Source organism: Oryx dammah, unplaced genomic scaffold (genome assembly GCF_014754425.2).
Source record: "Oryx dammah isolate SB20612 unplaced genomic scaffold, SCBI_Odam_1.1 HiC_scaffold_21, whole genome shotgun sequence".
Taxonomy (NCBI): Eukaryota; Metazoa; Chordata; class Mammalia; order Artiodactyla; family Bovidae; genus Oryx; species Oryx dammah.
Genome location: NW_024070205.1, coordinates 56,985,730 through 57,005,545, shown reverse-complemented (window position 1 = coordinate 57,005,545; position 19,816 = coordinate 56,985,730). Strand labels below are relative to the sequence as shown.

At 42.0% G+C, this 19,816-nt stretch overlaps 1 protein-coding gene across 1 annotated transcript in view; it reads right to left on the bottom strand.

The window, feature by feature from the left end:
• Positions 1-12,967, bottom strand: part of SLC30A10 (solute carrier family 30 member 10) — a 35,995-nt gene extending 23,028 nt beyond the window's left edge. The window contains exon 1 of the mRNA XM_040263262.1: positions 12,517-12,967. Coding sequence (XP_040119196.1) covers positions 12,517-12,967 — 451 coding nt within the window. The remainder of the gene's footprint in view (positions 1-12,516) is intronic.
• Between the last annotated feature and the right edge of the window lie 6,849 nt (positions 12,968-19,816).

Below are 19,816 nucleotides of genomic sequence, written 5' to 3'. Positions count from 1 at the left end.
GCCAGGGCAAATAAGTAGACTGGGTGAGGCTCCTCGCTTCAGATGGGAATTCAGCCAGAAAAGGAGAAAAAGATGACACAGGGGAAACCAGTCTTTCCAGGAACTGGTCCGTTTCTTTATTTTCCAGGTCCACTTTTATACTTTTAGTTATACATAGAGATAAATGTAAGAAACAGAGTCACGCAGGGTCAGCTGCTCTGACCCTTATCACTGTATCTTTGTTCTTACAAGGGTCTTCACAATATCTTCTGGTCTGGAGACCGATTAACATTTTATGGCCCCACCTTTCTTTCTATTGATAAAGGTTAATCATCAGAAAACTTGTTTCCCCTTAAGATCTATTTAGTCTTAAGATAGTGATAAAGTTACATTTTTACACAGCAAGGACACAATGATTTATAACAAAGAAAGAGGAATACAGTGATCTATAACAAAAGAGAAAATTCATTAACTGAAAAGTCTAGTATTGCTAACATCAAAACTACTATATTTCTTTTTCTACATTCCATTTACATTGATTAACATACTCCCAGGTGCCTAAGGATATGGAGCCCTGGTAGCAATCATTAACTCAGCAATGAAACCCTTCACCAACAGGATTTTTATCTTTAGAAAAACCCTATGCTAACTAAGACTTTCAAAATACTCCAAACTCTCTATGCTGTTTATGGTTGAGAGGCTGTCAACAAATATGTAGTATCAAGAGTGTGGATGATCCTGTCACACAAGCTAGTCTGCCAGCAGAGAGGTTTTTGGACTTAAATGCCCTTGTCATGCCCAGGAGATTTATTAACTGGAGTCCTAAGTTAACTCCTTTTCAGACAGAGGTGGTGGGGGATAGCCCCCCATATAATGTCAGAAGATTAGGCGAAAAGCACAATGCAGTAAGGCAGGCAGACTCTGGTTTTGGGGCAGATGCACGAGCAGATCCAGCGAGGCTCCCTTAAGGACTGACTCGCCCTTGCCTATTGGGCCCTTAGCCTCATGACATTTGCCACGGGCGGGACTCCTCCTGCTGGCTGGAAGAGCAACTTTAAGAACTTGATTAAACCATGAAACCATGAACAATTCAACTGAGCCTTCTGAGAGAAGACCAGGAAGAGAGGCGGGAAAACCCTGGAGGCCCCTCCAACACTTCAGAACAGAAGACAGAAGATCAGTCAAGGGCTGTGGAAAGACGGACAGTTGCTGGAGGGTCAGAAAGCAGGAACAGGGGCAACAGGAAGAGCTTCTAACATCCAGACAGCTTCAGCTAAGAAATCTATGGAGACCCTCAGGCTGAAGCCAACACAGGATCAAGGGAGAAGCTTCCTTAGGAAGCAAGAGTCACAGGCCTCAACAGCTCTGGAGACGGAGGTGGTGGCAGCAACCCCTGAGACATAGGACTGAAAGCGCAGACAGGGCAGAAATAGGAGCTCGAGGTGGAAACGGAATCCAGGGGGTTGCTTGCTTGCATTCTCCATTCCGTCCTTCCCCCTCTTTCTCCCTCCCTCTCTTTTTCTCTCTCTCTCTTACACACAACCTGGAGCCTCAGGAGTCTTTAAAGCCTACTCTACAAGTAGGTAGGAATATTTTAAACATTGCTTCCTGGAAAAGGATGCAATGTGTTTTTCAGATACAAAAATCTTGGTAGCATAATTAACCTCCTGTTGTGAGGTCTGCTGGCAGAGCCAAGTCCGCTGGCACATGCTGACCCACCTCTGAGAGAAGCAGAAACCAAGAAGACTCCATCTGTCAGTCGCCCTTTCTCCTGACACTGTTGAGTCTCTGCTCTGATCCTTGTAAGTGGTAATGAGGGAGAAGCTGAAGTTGAATGGTTTTATGAAGACCTACAAGACCTTTTAGAACTAACACCCAAAAAAGATGTCTTTTTCATTATAGGGGACTGGAATGCAAAAGTAGGAAGTCAAGAAACACCTGGAGTAACAGGCAAATTTGGCTTTGGAATGCGGAATGAAGCAGGGCAAAGACTAATAGAGTTTTGCCAAGAAAACACACTGGTCATAGCAAACACCCTCTTCCAACATCACAAGAGAAGACTCTACATATGGACATCACCAGATGGTCAACACCGAAATCAGATTGATTATATTCTTTGCAGCCAAAGATGGAGAAGCTCTATACAGTCAACAAAAACAAGACCAGGAGCTGACTGTGGCTCAGATAATGAACTCCTTATTACGAAATTCAGACTCAAATTGAAGAAAGTAGGGAAAACCACTAGACCATTCAGGTATGACCTAAATCAAATCCCTTATGATTATACAGTGGAAGTGAGAAATAGATTTAAGGGCCTAGATCTGATAGATAGAGTGCCTGATGAACTATGGAATGAGGTTCATGACATTGTACAGGAGACAGGGATCAAGACCATCCCCATGGAAAAGAAATACAAAAAAGCAAAATGGCTGTCTGGAGAGGCCTTACAAATAGCTGTGAAAAGAAGAGAGGCGAAAAGCAAAGGAGAAAAGGAAAGATATAAGTGTCTGAATGCAGAGTTCCAAAGAATAGCAAGAAGAGATAAGAAAGCCTTCTCCAGCAATCAATGCAAAGACATAGAGGAAAAGAACAGAATGGGAAAGACTAGAGATCTCTTCAAGAATATTAGAGATACCAAGGGAACATTTCATGCAGAGATGGGCTCGATAAAGGAAATTGTATGGACCTAACAGAAGCAGAAGATATTAAGAAGAGGTGGCAAGAATACACAGAAGAACTGTACAAAAAAGATCTTCACGACCCAGATAATCATGATGATATGATCACTAATCTAGAGCCAGACATCTTGGAATGTGAAGTGGGCCTTAGAAAGCATCACTACGAACAAAGCTAGTGGAGGTGATGGAATTCCAGTTGAGCTATTTCAAATCCTGGAAGATGATGCTGTCAAAGTGCTGCACTCAATATGCCAGCAAATTTGGAAAACTCAGCAGTGGCCACAGGGCTGGAAAAGGTCAGTTTTCATTCCAATCCCAAAGAAAGGCAATGCCAAAGAATGCTCAAACTACCGCACAATTGCACTCATCTCACACGCTAGTAAAGTAATGCTCAAAATTCTCCAAGCCAGGCTTCAGCAATACATGAACTCCCTGATGTTCAAGCTGGTTTTAGAAAAGGCAGAGGAACCAGAGATCAAATTGCCAACATCCGCTGGATCATGGAAAAAGCAAGAGAGTTCCAGAAAAACATCTATTTCTGCTTTATTGACTATGCCAAAGCCTTTGACTGTGTGGATCACAATCAACTGTGGAAAATTCTGAAAGAGATGGGAATACCAGACCACCTGATCTGCCTCTTGAGAAACCTGTATGCAGGTCAGGAAGCAACAGTTAGAATTGGACATGGAACAACAGACTGGTTCCAAATAGGAAAAGGAGTATGTCAAGGCTGTATATTGTCACCCTGCTCATTTAACTTCTATGCAGAGTACATTATGAGAAACGCTGGACTGGAAGAAACACAAGCTGGAATCAAGATTGCCGGGAGAAATATCAATCACCTCAGATATGTAGATGACACCACCCTTATGGCAGAAAGTGAAGAGGAACTAAAAAGCATCTTGATGACAGTGAAAGAGGAGAGTGAAAAAGTTGGCTTAAAACTCAACATTCAGAAAACGAAGATCATGGCATCTGGTCCCATCACTTCATGGGAAATAGATGGAGACACAGTGGAAACAGTGTCAGACTTTATTTTTGGGGCTCCAAAATCACTGCAGCTGGTGACTGCAGCCATGAAATTAAAAGACGCTTACTCCTTGGAAGAAAAGTTATGACCAACCTAGATAGCATATTCAAAAGCAGAGACATTACTTTGCCGACTAAAGTCCGTCTAGTCAAGGCTATGGTTTTTCCTGTGGTCATGTATGGATGTTAGAGTTGGACTGTGAAGAAGGCTGAGCACCGAAGAATTGATGCTTTTGAACTGTGGTGTTGGAGAAAACTCTTGAGAGTCCCTTGGACTACAAGGAGATCCAACCAGTCCATTCTGAAGGAGATCAACCCTGGGATTTCTTTGGAAGGAATGATGCTGAAGCTGAAACTCCAGTACTTTGGCCACCTCATGAGAAGAGTTGACTCATTGGAAAAGACTCTGATGCTGGGAGGGATTGGGGGCAGGAGGAGAAGGGGACGAACGAGGATGAGATGGCTGGATGGCATCACCGACTCGATGGACGTGAGTCTGAGTGAACTCCGGGAGATGGTGATGAACAGGGAGGCCTGGCATGCTGCGGTTCATGGGGTCGCAAAGAGTCGGACACGACTGAGTGACTGAACTGAACTGAACTGGCTTATAGTAAGTGCTGAGTTCTTGGCACTGAAATTTACCTATATTAAGTGCTCTAGCTCTGGATTAATACTATGTGCTTCTGTCAAGCTTTTGGAACTCTTTAAAAAGTGTGGCAGGACATTATTGACTTTGAGATCAAACAATGAAGTGAAAGCCAAAATCCAGAAAGGTGAGGTGAAGTCAGAACCTGGCTTAAGGGTATCTGCCCGCCGAAGACAAAGGATCTCACATTGGATTTTAACAGGCATGTGATGGGGTATGATGTAAGAGATAAAACTGAGATCCAGGCACGGTGAGATCAGAAATCCCCTCATAAAGCTCAATCCTTTGGTAAAAGGCTGAATCAAAACAAACAATGAAGTAAACACACAAAAACTGACTGCCTCAAAGGAGACAGCATGAAAACTTGCATGTTTCACACTTGGTTTTGGGTAGAGAGGAAAATATCCCCTGTGGAAAGTTGGAACTATCCTCTGGCCTTCATGTGGGAATGCAGTCTAAATTCTCACTATAATTATCATCCTCAAGCAAAGAACTTTTTAACTGCTCACCAGTTTCTAATGGCTTCAGGGACCCAAAGAAAAGTAAATCTTCTGTGGGAAAATGTATTTACAATCTTCCTCAAAAAAGTCCCTCAAAGAAAGTTCCATTGATCATGAGTTCACAATAAAACATCATGAAACTCACAAAACATGAAGAAGCAAACTGTTTTGAGGGAGGCAGCAAAAATAATAAATAGCAGAATTGAGCATTCAAAAGGTGCAGGTTTTAAGACCATAAGATACAGAAAATAAACTGAGCATATTTAATATATGAGAATAAGGGAAGGTACGAAAAGTAAAAATAAAGATCAAGGTGCTGTAAATGAAAAATAGATTACTTGAGATTAAGAACTCAATAGAAGGCACCCCTATTCCTCCTAGCCAGAGAGTTATCTTGATGCTATCATTTCATGTCATTCTACAGTCTCTTATGAGCAATTCTTAACATTTGTGGGTGCCTCAGTTTTTATTTAACTAATATACTTACTGTTCTAATCCATTTTAGTCACTGAGGAAATGGGTTTCAAAATTACCAAACACTGGACTCAAGGATTATACCCAAAGGAAAAAGTGGTTATTGGAGGAGGTGCGGGCCTTGAGAATACCAACATCAATACTCTCCTGATAACTGTCTAGCCCATCAAGGGAAGCCCGCAGTGAAGGGCACGTAAAGTTGGAGAGTACTGGAGGGAGATGATTCCTCCAGTCTTGTGTTTCCTTGAGGAGACCGCCATATTGGCTCTGACTGACCCCTTCATTCCCTCTCCATGGGAGAAGTCACTCCTAGGGTAAGAAGGTCTCCTATTATTGGTGGATTTAGTGAAAGTCACTCAGTCCAACTCTTTGCGAACCCATGAACTATACAGTCCATGGAATGCTCCAGGTCAGAATACTGGAGAGGGTAGCCTTTCCCTTCTCCAGGGATCCCAACTCAGGGATCAAACCCAGGTCTCCCACATTGCAGGCAGAGTCTTTACCAACTGAGCCACCAGGGAAGCATTGGTGGGTTTAGTGGGAGGAACAGAAGCCTGGCTCAGCCCCTCCCAGGTTTTATCCTTTGAACAATCTGCCCCTCGGAGCGTCCATCCTCTCTGCTCCTGGGCCCACCTCTATGCCTCCCATTGTTGAGCTGGGCCCTGAAGAAGATGATGGGTATGTTTACTGCTGAGATGAGTTTTAGGAAGCTATTGGAACATCAAAGGTCCACCTTCCAATTCGGCCTTTATCAAAAACAGAGCTACAATTTTTATTGCCATCTGACTATCTTTGCTCCCTTAGCTCTCAGTTAGTTCTAGGCTCATGAGTGGGCATTATTTATTAGTCCCATAAAGTCCCAATAATGTCATCAATCAACTGGTCAGGAGCTGTAGAGCTGGTTGCCAGCTCCCCTCTTTTCTCTCCTGTAAAATCTCAAGGTGGTTTTTTCAGGTTAAGAATTAGACAGAAAACAGGTGGTCTGTCCAGATAGTTCCTTCTTCAACCTGACTTCTTGGCTGCTCTTCTATCTAAGGAGTCAACCACTAGTTCTCATTGGCCTGAGTCAAGGACTATCAATTTTTTCCTATTGTCTATTGGGCTGATACATTTTTAGAGTTGTCACAGCAGACAAAGAACAAGAGCCCAGATATACTTCATCAAAAATTACTTCATTCAAAGTTCTCTGGAGACAACTTCTCAGATGTAGACAATAAATATCAGGACACAGACTGTGGAAGACATTCTTCTAAGAAAAAGGAGTCTCTAGATACCATTGCCTCTTATAGAAAATGATGACAAGACTAGTATTTGTCGTGATCATCAGAGGCAGCTATACACAATGTGATTTATATAAATCACAGTGACTATTGTCTCCACAAAAGAGCAAGAAGAAGGCAAAAGGTAATACATTCTTTATATCCTGTAAGCATCTGACCAAAAGAAAAAAAAAATAATAAGCTTACTTTTACTCCACTTTGTTGGGAAAGTAAACCTCTCAGTAAGGAAAACGGGACCATCTAGACAGAACTGCAGGAAAATGTTTAAAAGGCAAATCATCCTGAGTTATAGAGAGAGAGAGAGAGATACATATATACATGTAGATGGGCTTCCCAGGTGGCGCTAGTGATAAAGAACCTGCCTGCAAAGGCAGGAGATGTAAGAGATGCTGGTTCGATCCCTGGCTTGGGAATATTCCCTGGAGAAAGGCATGGCAACCCACTCCAGTATTCTTGCCTGGAGAATCCCATGGACAAAGGAGCCTAGTGAGCTAGAGTCCATGGGGTTTCAAAGAGTCAGACACAGCTGAGCACATAGGACATGGCATGGCCAGAAATAGTGATGGATCTGTATGGATCATAAGTGTGGATAACAGCAATCCATTGTGGGTGTTGGCCCAGGATGAGCTTGGCTGCCAGTCTATGGAAGTGGAGCAGGCAAGGACTTGTCCACCGAGGGACTAACTAATACGACCTTTATTCTTGTCTCTTCAGCCCTTGGACAATCACTATCAACCACTGCCACCAAGTGCCATGTTGAGGAATTTACACACAGAATATACTTTCTTCACAATGTCCTGACGAGATAAATGATCACCCACTTTACAGATGAAGAAACTGAGGTTTCGTGAGTTGAAGTAACTTTCTGGAGGTCATTCAGCTACTGGAATTAGGATTCTACCTATGGAGTATTGATTTATACTTTTGGTTTGGCACCTAGTCCTAACCATTGGACCACCAGGGCATGCCCTGATTCGCACTTTTTGACATGCCTTTGTGATTATTTCCAAATAACTTTTCACTGTTCGTTATTTTTTTTCTTTCTTTCTTTGGTCAAGCAGAGTAGGTTTATAATCAGAGCCCTAGATTTAGCCTTGTAATTCTGTGTCCCCCACCACTCACTCGCTGCATGGCTGTGGTCCTGACTCAGCTTTTGTTTCCTCATCTGAAAAAAACAAATACCAAGTATTCCTTCTTGGTAATTATTTCACGAAACATATAATTCTCCAAATGTATGTGATACACAGCTGGGGTTATCCTCACACACTTTCACAGTGCCTGACGACTCACAAATGTCAAGAAAGACTTTGGTTTTCATCAAGATTTACCTCAGGAGTCAGTCAGAGTGGCCTCTGCATACTGAAAGAACATGGCTGAGAACAAGGACGGGTCTCTTTATCTCCTGCTTTTTTTTCTTCAGTTGAATTTGATTTCACAAACGTGAAACAGCACCTAGTTTTCAGTCTTCCTTTAATCTTTCTTACTCATTCCCTGTAACTGACCCAGAACCCCGTCCCTGGGCAGCAAGAGAGGTGAGAGGCTAAGCAAGCTGGCCTGAATGTACAGAAAGAGACCTAAGGTAACCTGTGAAGCACTACGGGAGATGCTGTGATCTGTGACAGGTGTGTGTACACTGAGTGCTCATTGTTCAAAACGCTTGGAAAACAATTATGTCAGATATAGACAAACGGCAAAGTTAAAGCTTCTGGGAATTAAGCATCACGGTTCCTAAAATCATTTAATAATTATTGTTCATTCCAATCCTGCCTCCAAAGTAGAAAGAGAACCCAGGGAACCAATACCTGGAAAATCTTCTTTCCCTTTCCAGTCTGAAAAGCCACCTTCCCTTGTGCAGTTTCTGATCTCTGACTTATTCTGTGATACTTGCTGCTGGGAGGGAGGCAGCCAGTTCCTCCCTGCCCCTCCTAAACCCTCAGAGCCCTGCCTACTTTGCTTGTCTCTGGATAAAACGAGCCCTTAAAGGAAAACAAACCCTATTTGCTTTCAGTGTCTACAGGACTGTCTGTGTGAAATGTTCCCATTAGGCTGTAGCACTCAGACTTAATGAGAAGCTTGGGAAAGCAGCCAATCAGCAGCCTGTTAAAAGCCTCCCCGGCAACGAACTTTGCTGATTACTAGGCTGTCACTGCCCCTAGCAGGTTGGTTGGGGAAATATAATGCCAGAAAGGTGACGAGAGAGAGTAGCAAAGAGAGGAAGAGAGAGAGAAAGAACACATTTTAGAAATCAAAACAAAATTTAAGTCAATAAATTCACAGGGAAGGCATTTGGTTAAAAAATGTTTAATAATAAATACATATTTCAGACCTAAATGTGCCATTCATAAATTGTGTAAATGGCAAGCCTATCCTACACAGAGCTGCACAAAATTACTTTTGGTTTAAAATAAAAGCCAGTGTAAAGCAAGTGTTAGTCATTCAGTCATGCCCAGCTCTTTGCAACCCCATGGACTGTAGCCCGCCAGGCTCCTCTGTCCATGGAATTCTCTAGGCAAGAATACTGGAGTGGGTAGACATTCCTTTCTCCAGGGGATTGTCCCAACCCAGGGATCTAACCCTCATCTCCTGCACTGCAGGCAGATTCTTTATCCTCTGAGGCCCCAATGTAAGGCAAAGTATTGTTCAAACACAAGTCAGGGAAAAGAGAGTTCTGTCTGTTCAATTTTAAAGAAAACTCAAACATGAAAAATAATCGAAAAAAGTGCACACATAAAAGATAAGGTGAAAGTCAAGGAAAATCTAATAAAGTAAATAAGGAGCAGGAAAAACTGCAACCAAAGCAGATTTCATTCCTAAGTCTAGAGAAAGAAGGTAGTGGGTGCCCTGTATTTCCTAGGGTCTGAACTGACTTGTTTACACTCCTCTTCCCTTTCTTCAGACACATTTATAACTCTCTTCCTCCTAATAATCTCACAAATATAGCCATCCAAATTTCAACCTTAAACCTGTTTGTTTTTTTCTTTTGTGCTTGCAATTTTTCCTTTTTTCATTTTCCTCTTTCTTTAGCTAAAAATATCTGTTCCACCATCATTTTCTCCTGTTGGGGATGGACTCCCACTGACTAGATACTGGTATAAGGCTTCCACAATCCCAGTCTCAGCTTAGTCTTCCAGACATTCTTTACTCCCAGGTGACTTTTTAAAATTTCTGACTCCCTCTGTCCAATTCTTCAATGTGTCTTACTCCATGAATCCCAGAGAGGTTTTTCAAGTCTTAACAGTACATACATTCTGTTTTGTTCACATTTTGAATAAATTAGTGGTCTTCTTTTTACCTTTCTATGATCTCAGACATAAAATATAACTGGTATCAATTCCTACACCAGACAGATAAAACAAGTAAAAGATCCACAGAACTGGAAGAGACTAAAGGCTTGCTAAGTACAAAATTCTCTTTGGTCACACATTCCACCAAAAAAAGTGATGGATTATTTGATTCTGATCACTCAACCAGGAGATACAATAGTTCTTTAGTTTATAGGACTTTAAAACCCTTCAAGTTAGAATTTAGTATATAGAAAATCTTATTCCTAAATTTGGGTTGAATCTTTTGAAATCAAGAATCACTTTTCCTTCATATTTTATACCAGGAGGTCCTGGTATAAATCAATATGTACGGATTAATCACATTTTTTCTTAGACTAGGGGACCATTGGGTTAATGTCAGTTTATGAGATTTATCTAAGCCAAATACTGACTCTTTAAGTTTATTTAGCTAATTTGAAGGATATTAAAATATATGTTTTAGGGAAAGTGATAAATATGTAACTCAAAACATAAATGCTAAGACACTAAGTAGCTATCCTAAAATCACTAGGAGGATTTAAACACTCTAAAATCTCTAAGAGAAGAATTCAGCAATACCAAAAGCTACCAAAGTAATAATTCTAACATAGAACATGGACCTTAAAGCATTAGCTACATGTGTGTATAGTACCTAAAATAATAATTTAAATATAGAATATGAATCTTAAAGCATCATCTATATGTATGTATAGTACCTATCATTATAATTATTTAAAGAAGACTACTATACAGCATCAAACATTTCAAAAGGAGATAGATACTCTAGAATTAAGACAGTAGAAATCCATATGGTCAGGGTAAAATATTTGTCTTTAAGCCTCTTCTTATCTGAATATGAACATAAACATTAGAAATCACTGCTTCCCAAACAAGAGCTGAACTAAGATCTACCTGATAATAATTCAGTTTATAAAAATAGAACAATAGTTATCTACCAATTTTCATGTTGGTCAAGGCATCAAACTCTTTGCCTACATTGCTTTTACTATATGCAGGTAAATTTCATATGTCAAAAGTAAAGAAATAATTAGAATTAAAAACACAAGGTAAGTTTAGCAATTCCAATACTAACCACTGATTTGATCAGCTTCCTTGCCTTATACTTAGCAATAAATATTGTTTTCTTATATCAAATATGTGAATTTTATGATCTTGAACCTCCAGTACATGATGACTGACGTAAACAAGGCATAAGATCTCAAGTTAACTATTATATTTTACAAAAGACGAGGCCCTAACTAGATTCATTAAATCTAGTTTCTTGTCTGTTCCCTTTTATACTTAACACATACTATAGGTTTTTCAAGATGCATCTTCTACTAATAGGAAAATTTAGGCAGAGATAGAATGTAGGACTGCTCCCAGCTGGGAAAATTTACAATGGCAGGAAAGACAGGAGGAATACAATAAAAATGCACAGTCTTACTCTGAGGTCCCCTACTGAGTTACAGGACCCTCTGACTAGTGAGAGAAAACTTTTCAGCATCAGATAAGAAAAATCTTGAAATTTCTTAAAATCCAGATAAGCAATTAGAATTCAATGATCCTGGATGATCACATAATTCAGACTTGCATTGTGATTTCTTTAAAAGAACAATAACTAATCTATACCAAGAGCCTATTAAGTGCTAAACACTTAGAATCCCATTGAGTCCTTATTGCCTCCAGATTACAGGTGGGCCCACAGCCAGGGGAAGTAATTTGATACCTGCCCTGTAGGAGATCCTTGATTTGGACCTGGACTCTTCACGGGATAGGACTTCTTAAAAAGCACTGAAAATTGCTCTTCTGCAAAAAGCTTTTAACACATATTTTAAAAATTCCTTTTGTGGCACTAAAGAAACATGGTTCCAGCTAATAACTTATCTTTTGGATTACACATTTTTCAATGTATTGTTCTCTTCTGAGATTTAATTTGATCTTTTGACAGATAATCCAATGAGTTTGGTACCCACTCCTAAGTTCCTCCTAAAGATTTACATGTAAATAGCTTTCCTTTTTCTCAAACAAGACAGATGCCTATAATAAATAGATACAAATATTTTGATTCAGAAATAGAGCTAAGTTGACTAGATCATCTTTATTTTTCCTTTCTGCATTTTACATCACATTCCTTGAATATATTCTTAAGAGGCTATCCACCTAACCAATGGTTTTTGAGCCTTTGCTCCAAGTGAGCTGGTTATGGAGCCTAGTAGTTTTTGAAGACTTGGGAGGGGGCGGGAAGAAAATTAAAATATTATTTTAAAATTCAAACACAGCCGTGTCACATCTGGATAGACAAAAGGGAGTCACTAAGTAAAGGAGACAGCTTTGCATGGCACATCCACTTTCTGGCAGAGGACTCCCTCTATGGCCACGGTTTATCACTCTACCTGTCTGCAAATTTTTTATCCCCAGCCACTAAAAAAGACCCCTACGTGGTCGGCTGACACCCAGCTCATAAGGAACTTTGGACTGGAAGTGACGCTTTGGAGAAAGACCTTAGAGTTCAGGGAACGAAAGACATGGAATGAATGGAGCCTCACTCCACAGCACCCCCAGGGGCCCCCAAGATAGCAGCTGGCAGGACTCTGACCAAACTACAACATCTGAGGAGGCGTTTACCTGTTTCGGCGTCTCCCTGGGGCTCTGGCGCCGGGCAGTAACAGCAGTCCAAGAAGATGGCATAGTTGAGAATATTGAAGAGTAGCCCGATGACTCCAGCACTGAGAACCAGCAGCGGCGCCTCTGTCTTCTGCGGATCAATATACCTTTTGACAGCTTCCACCAGGATGCTGAACATCAGGGCCACAGCAAAAACGGAATTGCCAAATGCGCCCACAACGTCTGCCCGGAGAAAGCCAAATGTGCTTTTGCGGTGCTGCTGTATACTGCTGGCCCTGACGCCAAAAAGACCGATGATCATGGAAACTAAGTGGGAGAGGACCGCAAAAGCATCGGAGGTCAGCGAGAGGGAGTTGCCTATGTGGGAGATCACTAGCTCCATCACGAAAAGGAGCATGCTCACAATGCACATGAGGATTAAACGGAAACTTCTCCCTGAGTATCGCCCCATGGCGCTCTGCTGTCCCTCTCCTCTTCCTGCGAAGGCTGAGCTCTTAGGGGAGCAGATGTAGAGATCACAGCTCCTGGAGAGCTCTCCCCTACAGCCTTTCAGTGCCTGTCATATTTGAAAATCACTTTTTACAGGCTGCTATAAAGCCATAAAACAGTGTAAAGGGCAATTAAGCAAGAGATGTCACGTGAGCGGGGACTTATGGAAATAGGAGACACCGACTTCCAGATATGAACTGGAGGGGCTTCTTTTGCTCATTTGTGTGTATCATTACAAAAGTCAAGAGCCTCTGTGTCTGAATTATGCACAAACTCACGTATGGCTATGGCCTTTCTAGGTTCCACACTCTGTGTTTGCAACACTCACTGTGGCATTTTACATAAACAATCATATCTTGTCAACCTGGTGTGTGAGTGGCTTTTAATTCTGTATACTGCATGGAACAGGGAATATTCTATGGGTCAGTAATCCAGAGATTAGAGCTACAGTAAGTGAAAGCCAAAAAAACAGCTAGGGTGATTTTTTTCTTTTGCCTTGTGCACTGATCTGGAATAAACAAGCACCCCACTTCCAAACCCTTTCCATAAATAAGACAAGAAAAACATTCTTCATGTTTAGGAAAGATATAATACCTTTAAAGGAGCTAAAGACATAATCCCAGTTAGTTTTAGGAAGAAAGTCAAATTATAATGTCTTGATTTAACTGAGGTAAGAAGACATTTTTGCTTTTAATCTTATCTTCTGTCATGTATAAGCCTTAAAGGTTTACCAGTTTCCAAATATCTAAAAAATGGTAGCTGCTATTGTTTTGAGTAGACAACCTACAGTCAATCCTTTAAGGAAATACAGATTGAAATGACTATACTCGATCCTAACTAAATTTGAAGTCTGACTGTGATGGCTAGTTTTATGCATCAATTTGACTGGGTTTGCAGGTGCCCAGACATTTGGTCAGACATTATTGTGAGTGTTTCCATGAAGGTGTTCTTGGGTGGGACTAACAGTTGAATCAGTAGACTAAGTAAAACAGATTGTCATCCTTAATGAGGGTGGGCCTCATCCAATCAGTTGAAGGCCTGAACAGAACAAATTGGCTGACTCTCCTGCAAGCAAGGGAAGATTCCTCCGACTGACTGCCTTCAAACTGGAACACTGGCTTTTTTCCAGCTTTCAGGCTCAGACTGAAAGTTTGGCTCTTCCTGGGTCTAGAGCCTGCAGACCTTTAGACTAAATCTACACCATAGCATCTCCTGGGTCTCTGCTTGCCATGTTGACACTGGGACTTTCTCAGCCTTCATAATGGCAGGAACCAATTCCTTTTAATAAGTCTCTATTTATATATGTATACTACTGGTTCTATTTATCTGAAGAACTTAAGATCAATACACTGATTTTGACTAAAACATGACTACTTAGATGTAGCCCTAATAATTTCCTTGGCATCTCATAAATCATTGCCAATTCAGTTGCTATTCTAACAGTGAGACTTCTAGACAACCAGACTGTGATAATTACTACAGTCAAGGTGACATTAAGGTTTTTGGCCCAAAAGAATGACGCTGCAAAGTGAGATGAAGATAAAACAAAGGTGACAGCTCTAGGAATAGTGTGGGAGCAAGAGGTGGAAATGTTGTCATTTGGTGTATCTATTGGACATCCAAGGTGAAATGCTAAATAGAGAATTGAATAAGGGAGTCTGGAGTTCAGAGGAGAGGAGGACAGGCTGGGAATACATGAATTTGAGAGCTGACAATACACGGATTTAGAATTCAAAAGATGCCCAGAGATAACCAAGGAAATGAGAGGAAACACAAAATGAAGATACCAGGAGATAAGAGAGAAGGACCAGAAAGATGAAAGGGAAGCCAAGAGAGTACAGTATTCAGGACTACTGTACTCAGGAAAGAATGTGTATCAAAGAGGAGAGAATTAGTTGGGTCAAATGTTGAGAGGGCAAGAAGCACTGAGGACTGGAAATGATGACTGTATTCAACCTCATAGAGCCCTCTGGTGACCTTACCTAGAGGGCAAACTGAAGTGAAACAGTGACAGACTTTATTTTCCTGGGCTCCAAAATCACTGCAGATGGTGACTGCAGCCATGGAATTAAAAGATCCTCCTTGAAAGAAAAGCTATGACAAACCTAGACATTAAAACCTAGTGCATTAAAATGCAGAGACATCACTTTGCTAACAAAGCTCTGTCTAGTCAAAGCCATGGTTTTTCCAGCAGTCATGTATGGATATGAGAGTTGGACCATGAGGAAGGCTGAGCACCAAAGAATTGATGCTTTTGAACTGTGGTGCTGGAGAAGACTCTTGAGACTCCCTTGGACTATAAGATCAAACCAGTCCATCCTAAAGGAAATCAACCCAGAATTAGAAGGACTGATGCTGAAGCTGAAGCTCCAATACTTTGGCCACCTGATGCAAAAAGCAGACTCACTGGAAAAGACCCTGATGCTGGGAAAGACTGAAAAGAAGAGGGGCAGCAGAGGCTGATGGTTAGATAGCATCACTGAACTTGATGGACATGAATTTGAGCAAACTCTCTGAGCGATGGTGAAGGACAGGGAAACCTGGCACACTGCAGTCCATGGGGTCGCAAAGAGGTGGACACGACTTGGTGACTGAACGACAACATGAATTGGGTTCAAGAGAACAGAGAGAAGAAATTGGAGATGGCAAGTACAGATAATCCTTTCAAGGAGTCTTATTGCAAAGCAAAAGGAATATGGAGATAAGAAAGGGTATTTTTAGGTTGGGGAAGGTAACAGCACATTTTTAAGCTGATGGAAAGATCCAGTAGAGAAAGAAGATGTGATGATACACGGAGAGAGCTGCTGAAGTGTCACCACCAAGGCGGCCAGAGGTGAGGAGTTTTAGTGCACACGTGGAGGAGGTGCCCTCTGCTATGAGAAGAATGTTCATCTGCCTAAATAGACATTTCTCCAAAGACATACAGTTGGCCAACAGGCACATGAAAAGATGCTCAGTATTGCTAATGATTACATAAATGCAAATCAAAACTACAATGAGATACCACCTCATACTAGTTTAGAATGGCCATCATTTTAAAATCTACAAATAATAAATGCTGAAGGGGGTGTGACTATTGGTGGAAATATAAACTGGTGCAAACACTATGGAACAGAGTGTGGAGGTTCCTCAAAAAGCTAAAAATAGAATTGCCATATGATCTAGCAATCCCATTCCTGGGCATATATCTGGACAAAACTGTAATTCAAAAAGATACATACACCCCCATGTTCATGGCAGCATTATTTACCATAGCAAGACACAGACACATCCTAAATGTCCACTGACAGATGAATGGATAAGGAAGATGTGGTATATATTATATATACCATTGAATATTAGCCATAAAAAGGATGAAATGCCATTTGTACCAACATAGATGGATATAGAGATTATCATATTAAGTGAAGTAAATCAGAAAAACAGATACCATGTGTCACTTATATGTAGAATATAAGAAAATGATACAAATGAACTTATTTACAAAACAGAAACAGACTCATAGACACAGAGAACAGACATTACTTTGCTGACTAAGGTCCGTCTAGTCAAGGCTATGGTTTTTCCTGTGGTCATGTATGGATGTGAGAGTTGGACTGTGAAGAAGGCTGAGCGCCGAAGAATTGATGCTTTTGAACTGTGGTGTTGGAGAAGACTCTTGAGAGCCCCTTGGACTGCAAGGAGATCCAACCAGTCCATTCTGAAGATCAACCCTGGGATTTCTTTGGAAGGAATGATGCTAAAGCTGAAACTCCAGTACTTTGGCCACCTCATGCGAAGAGCTGACTCATTGGAAAAGACTCTGATGCTGGGAGGGATTGGGGGCAGGAGGAGAAGGGGACGACCGAGGATGAGATGGCTAGATGGCATCACTGACTCAATGGACGTGAGTCTGAGCGAACTCTGGGAGTTGGTGATGGACAGGGAGGCCTGGCATGCTGCGATTCATGGGGTCGCAAAGAGTCAGACACGACTGAGTGACTGAACTGAACTGAACTGAACTGAAGGGGGAGAGAGAGTAGGGGAAGGAAGGATTGGGAGTTTGAGATTAGCAGATGTAAACACATATGCTGCTGCTGCTGCTGCTAAGCCGCTTCAGCCGTGTCCGACTCTGTGCGACCCCATAGACGGCAGCCCACCAGGCTCCTCTGTCCCTGGGATTCTCCAGGCAAGAATACTGGAGTGGGTTACCATTTCCTTCTCCATTTCCTTCTCCAATGCATGAAAGTGAAAAGTGAAAGTGAAGTTGCTCAGTCGTGCCCGACTCTTAGCGACCCCAGGGACTGCAGCCTACCAGGATTGTCTGTCCATGGGATTTTCCAGGCAAGAGTACTCGAATGGGGTGCCACTGCCTTTTAAAAACAAAGTCCTACTGGATAGAACTGTACGGGCTACCCTGGTAACTCAGTTGGTAAAGAATCCACCTGCAATGCAGGAGACCCTGGTTTGACTCCTGGGTTGGGAAGATCCCCTGGAAAAGGGATAGGCTACCCACTCCAGTATTCTTGGGCTTCCCTGGTGGCTCACAGTAAAGAATCTCCCTGCTGTGTGGGAGACCTGGGTTTGATCCCTGGGTTGGGAAGATCCCCTGGAGGTGGGCATGACAACCCACTCCAGTATCCCTGCCATGGAGAATCCCCATTGACTTAGGACCCTGGAAGGCTACAGTCCATGGCGTCACAAAGAGTCAGACATGACTGAGTGACTAAGCACAGCGCTGTAGAGCACAGGGAACTATATTCCATATCCTGTGATAAACCATAATGGAAAAGAATATGAAGAAATATATATAACTGTCACTTTGCTATTAACATATAGCAGAAATTAATGCAACGTGTGTGTGTTAGCCACTCAGTCGTGTCCAACTCTTTGTGATCCCATGGACTGTAGCCCGCTAGGCTCCTCTGTCCAAAGAATTCTCCAGGAAGAATACTGAAGTGGGTTGCCATTTCATTCTCCAACATAATATTATAAATAAACTATATTTTAATAAAACAAATGATAAAATAATTTTTTTAGAAAGATGATAGTTCATGTGAAACAGCAGAGAAGGTGGAAATGTGGACACTTGAGTGGGGAAGATATGGTGGGGGTTCTTGTGGGTCTCTTCGTATTGTCTCTATCTTCTTAGTGAAATAGACATCAGCGTGATCAACCAAAGTCAGAAAGGGGAAGTACTGAAAATCCGAAGGGAGAAAAGCTCTGAAATAATTGTTCAGAAGAGTGAGAAAGTGAATGGTGGAAGGAAATAGAGTACAATTGCGTATTTGTGTGCATGGAAGTGCATGCTCAGGTGCATCCAACTCTTTGCGACCCCAGGGACCGTAGCTCGCCAGGCTCCTCTGTCCACGAAAATTTCCAGGCAAGAATACTGGAGTGCATTGCCATTTCCTGCCCCAGGGGGTCTTCTGACCCAGGGATCGAAACTGCCTCTCCCCCGTCTCCTGAATTGGCAGGCGGATTCCTTACCACTGTGCCACCTGAGAAGCCAACTACATATTTAGTACACGTAAAGTCAGTGTTAACACTGTCACCAGTCTGTTGAACCCCAAGCGCCTCACTCATTCAACAGGTGTTTCTTAATCACAAAATCTGGTTTTGGTGACCCTATTACGTGAGATGTTGTTGTTGTTGTTGTTGTTCAGTTGCTAAGTCGTGCCCAACTGTGCAACCCTGTAGGCTGCAGCACGCCAGATTTCCTGGTCCTTCACTATACCCTGGAGTTTGCTCAAACCCATGTCCATTGAGTCGGTGATGCCATCTAACCATCTCATTCTCTGTCATCCTCTCCTCCTGCCCTCAATCTCTCCCAGCGTCAGGGTCTTTTCCACTGAGTTGGCTCTTTGCATCAGGTGGCCAAAGGATTAGAGCTTCAGCTTCAGCATCAGTCCTTCCAATGAATATTCAGGGTTGATTTCCTTTACGATTGACTGGTTTGATCTCCTTGCTGACCAAAGGATCTCAAAGAGTCTTCTTCAGCACCGCAATTCGAAAGCATCCATTCTTTGGTGCTCAGCCTTCTTTGTGGTCCAACTCTCCTATCTGTACATGACTACTAGAAAAACCATAGCTTTAACTATACAGACCTTTGTCAGCAAAGTGATGTCTCTGCATTTTAATACACTGTCTAGGTTTGTCATGGCTTTTCCTTCAAGGAGCATCTTTTAATTCCATGGCTGCAGTCACCATCTGCAGCGATTTTGGAGCCCAAGAAAATAAAATGTCACTGTTTCCACTTGTTCCCCATCTATTTCCCATGAAGTGATGGGACCAGATGCCATGATCTCAGTTTTCTGAATGTTGAGTTTTAAATCAGTTTTCTCACTCTCTTTTATCACCCTCATTAAGAGGCTGTTCAGTTCCTCTTTACTTTCTGCCAATAGAGCTGTATCATCTGAGACTTATTGAACAGACTCTTTTTATATCATTTCAGTACAATTGATGTTCCAAGCTCTTCAATTTTTCAGTCAGGTTGAACGAAGCCACCGGTTTCACATCACCTCCTGAGCCCCAGACATGTGTGTGTGCCTGTTGTTCTAAGCCTGATGGTTTGGCAGAATGGGATGGGTCGCATTCTCCAGCTGCTGTCATCTCAACAGCAGGGTTGCTCTCAGCGTTACTGTTGGCAGGGACCCCCTCATGATGATCAGTGTCCCCATCACTGGGCAGTGGCCTCCCACGCTCAGTCCCTCTCCTTGTCCACTTGACGGCCTGATTTTCCATCTAAGCTAGAACCGTTTTGAGGAGAGGAAGCCAAGAAGAGGAAAAAAAAAACATGTTTAACTCTCTACTGTCTGCTCTAACACTTTGT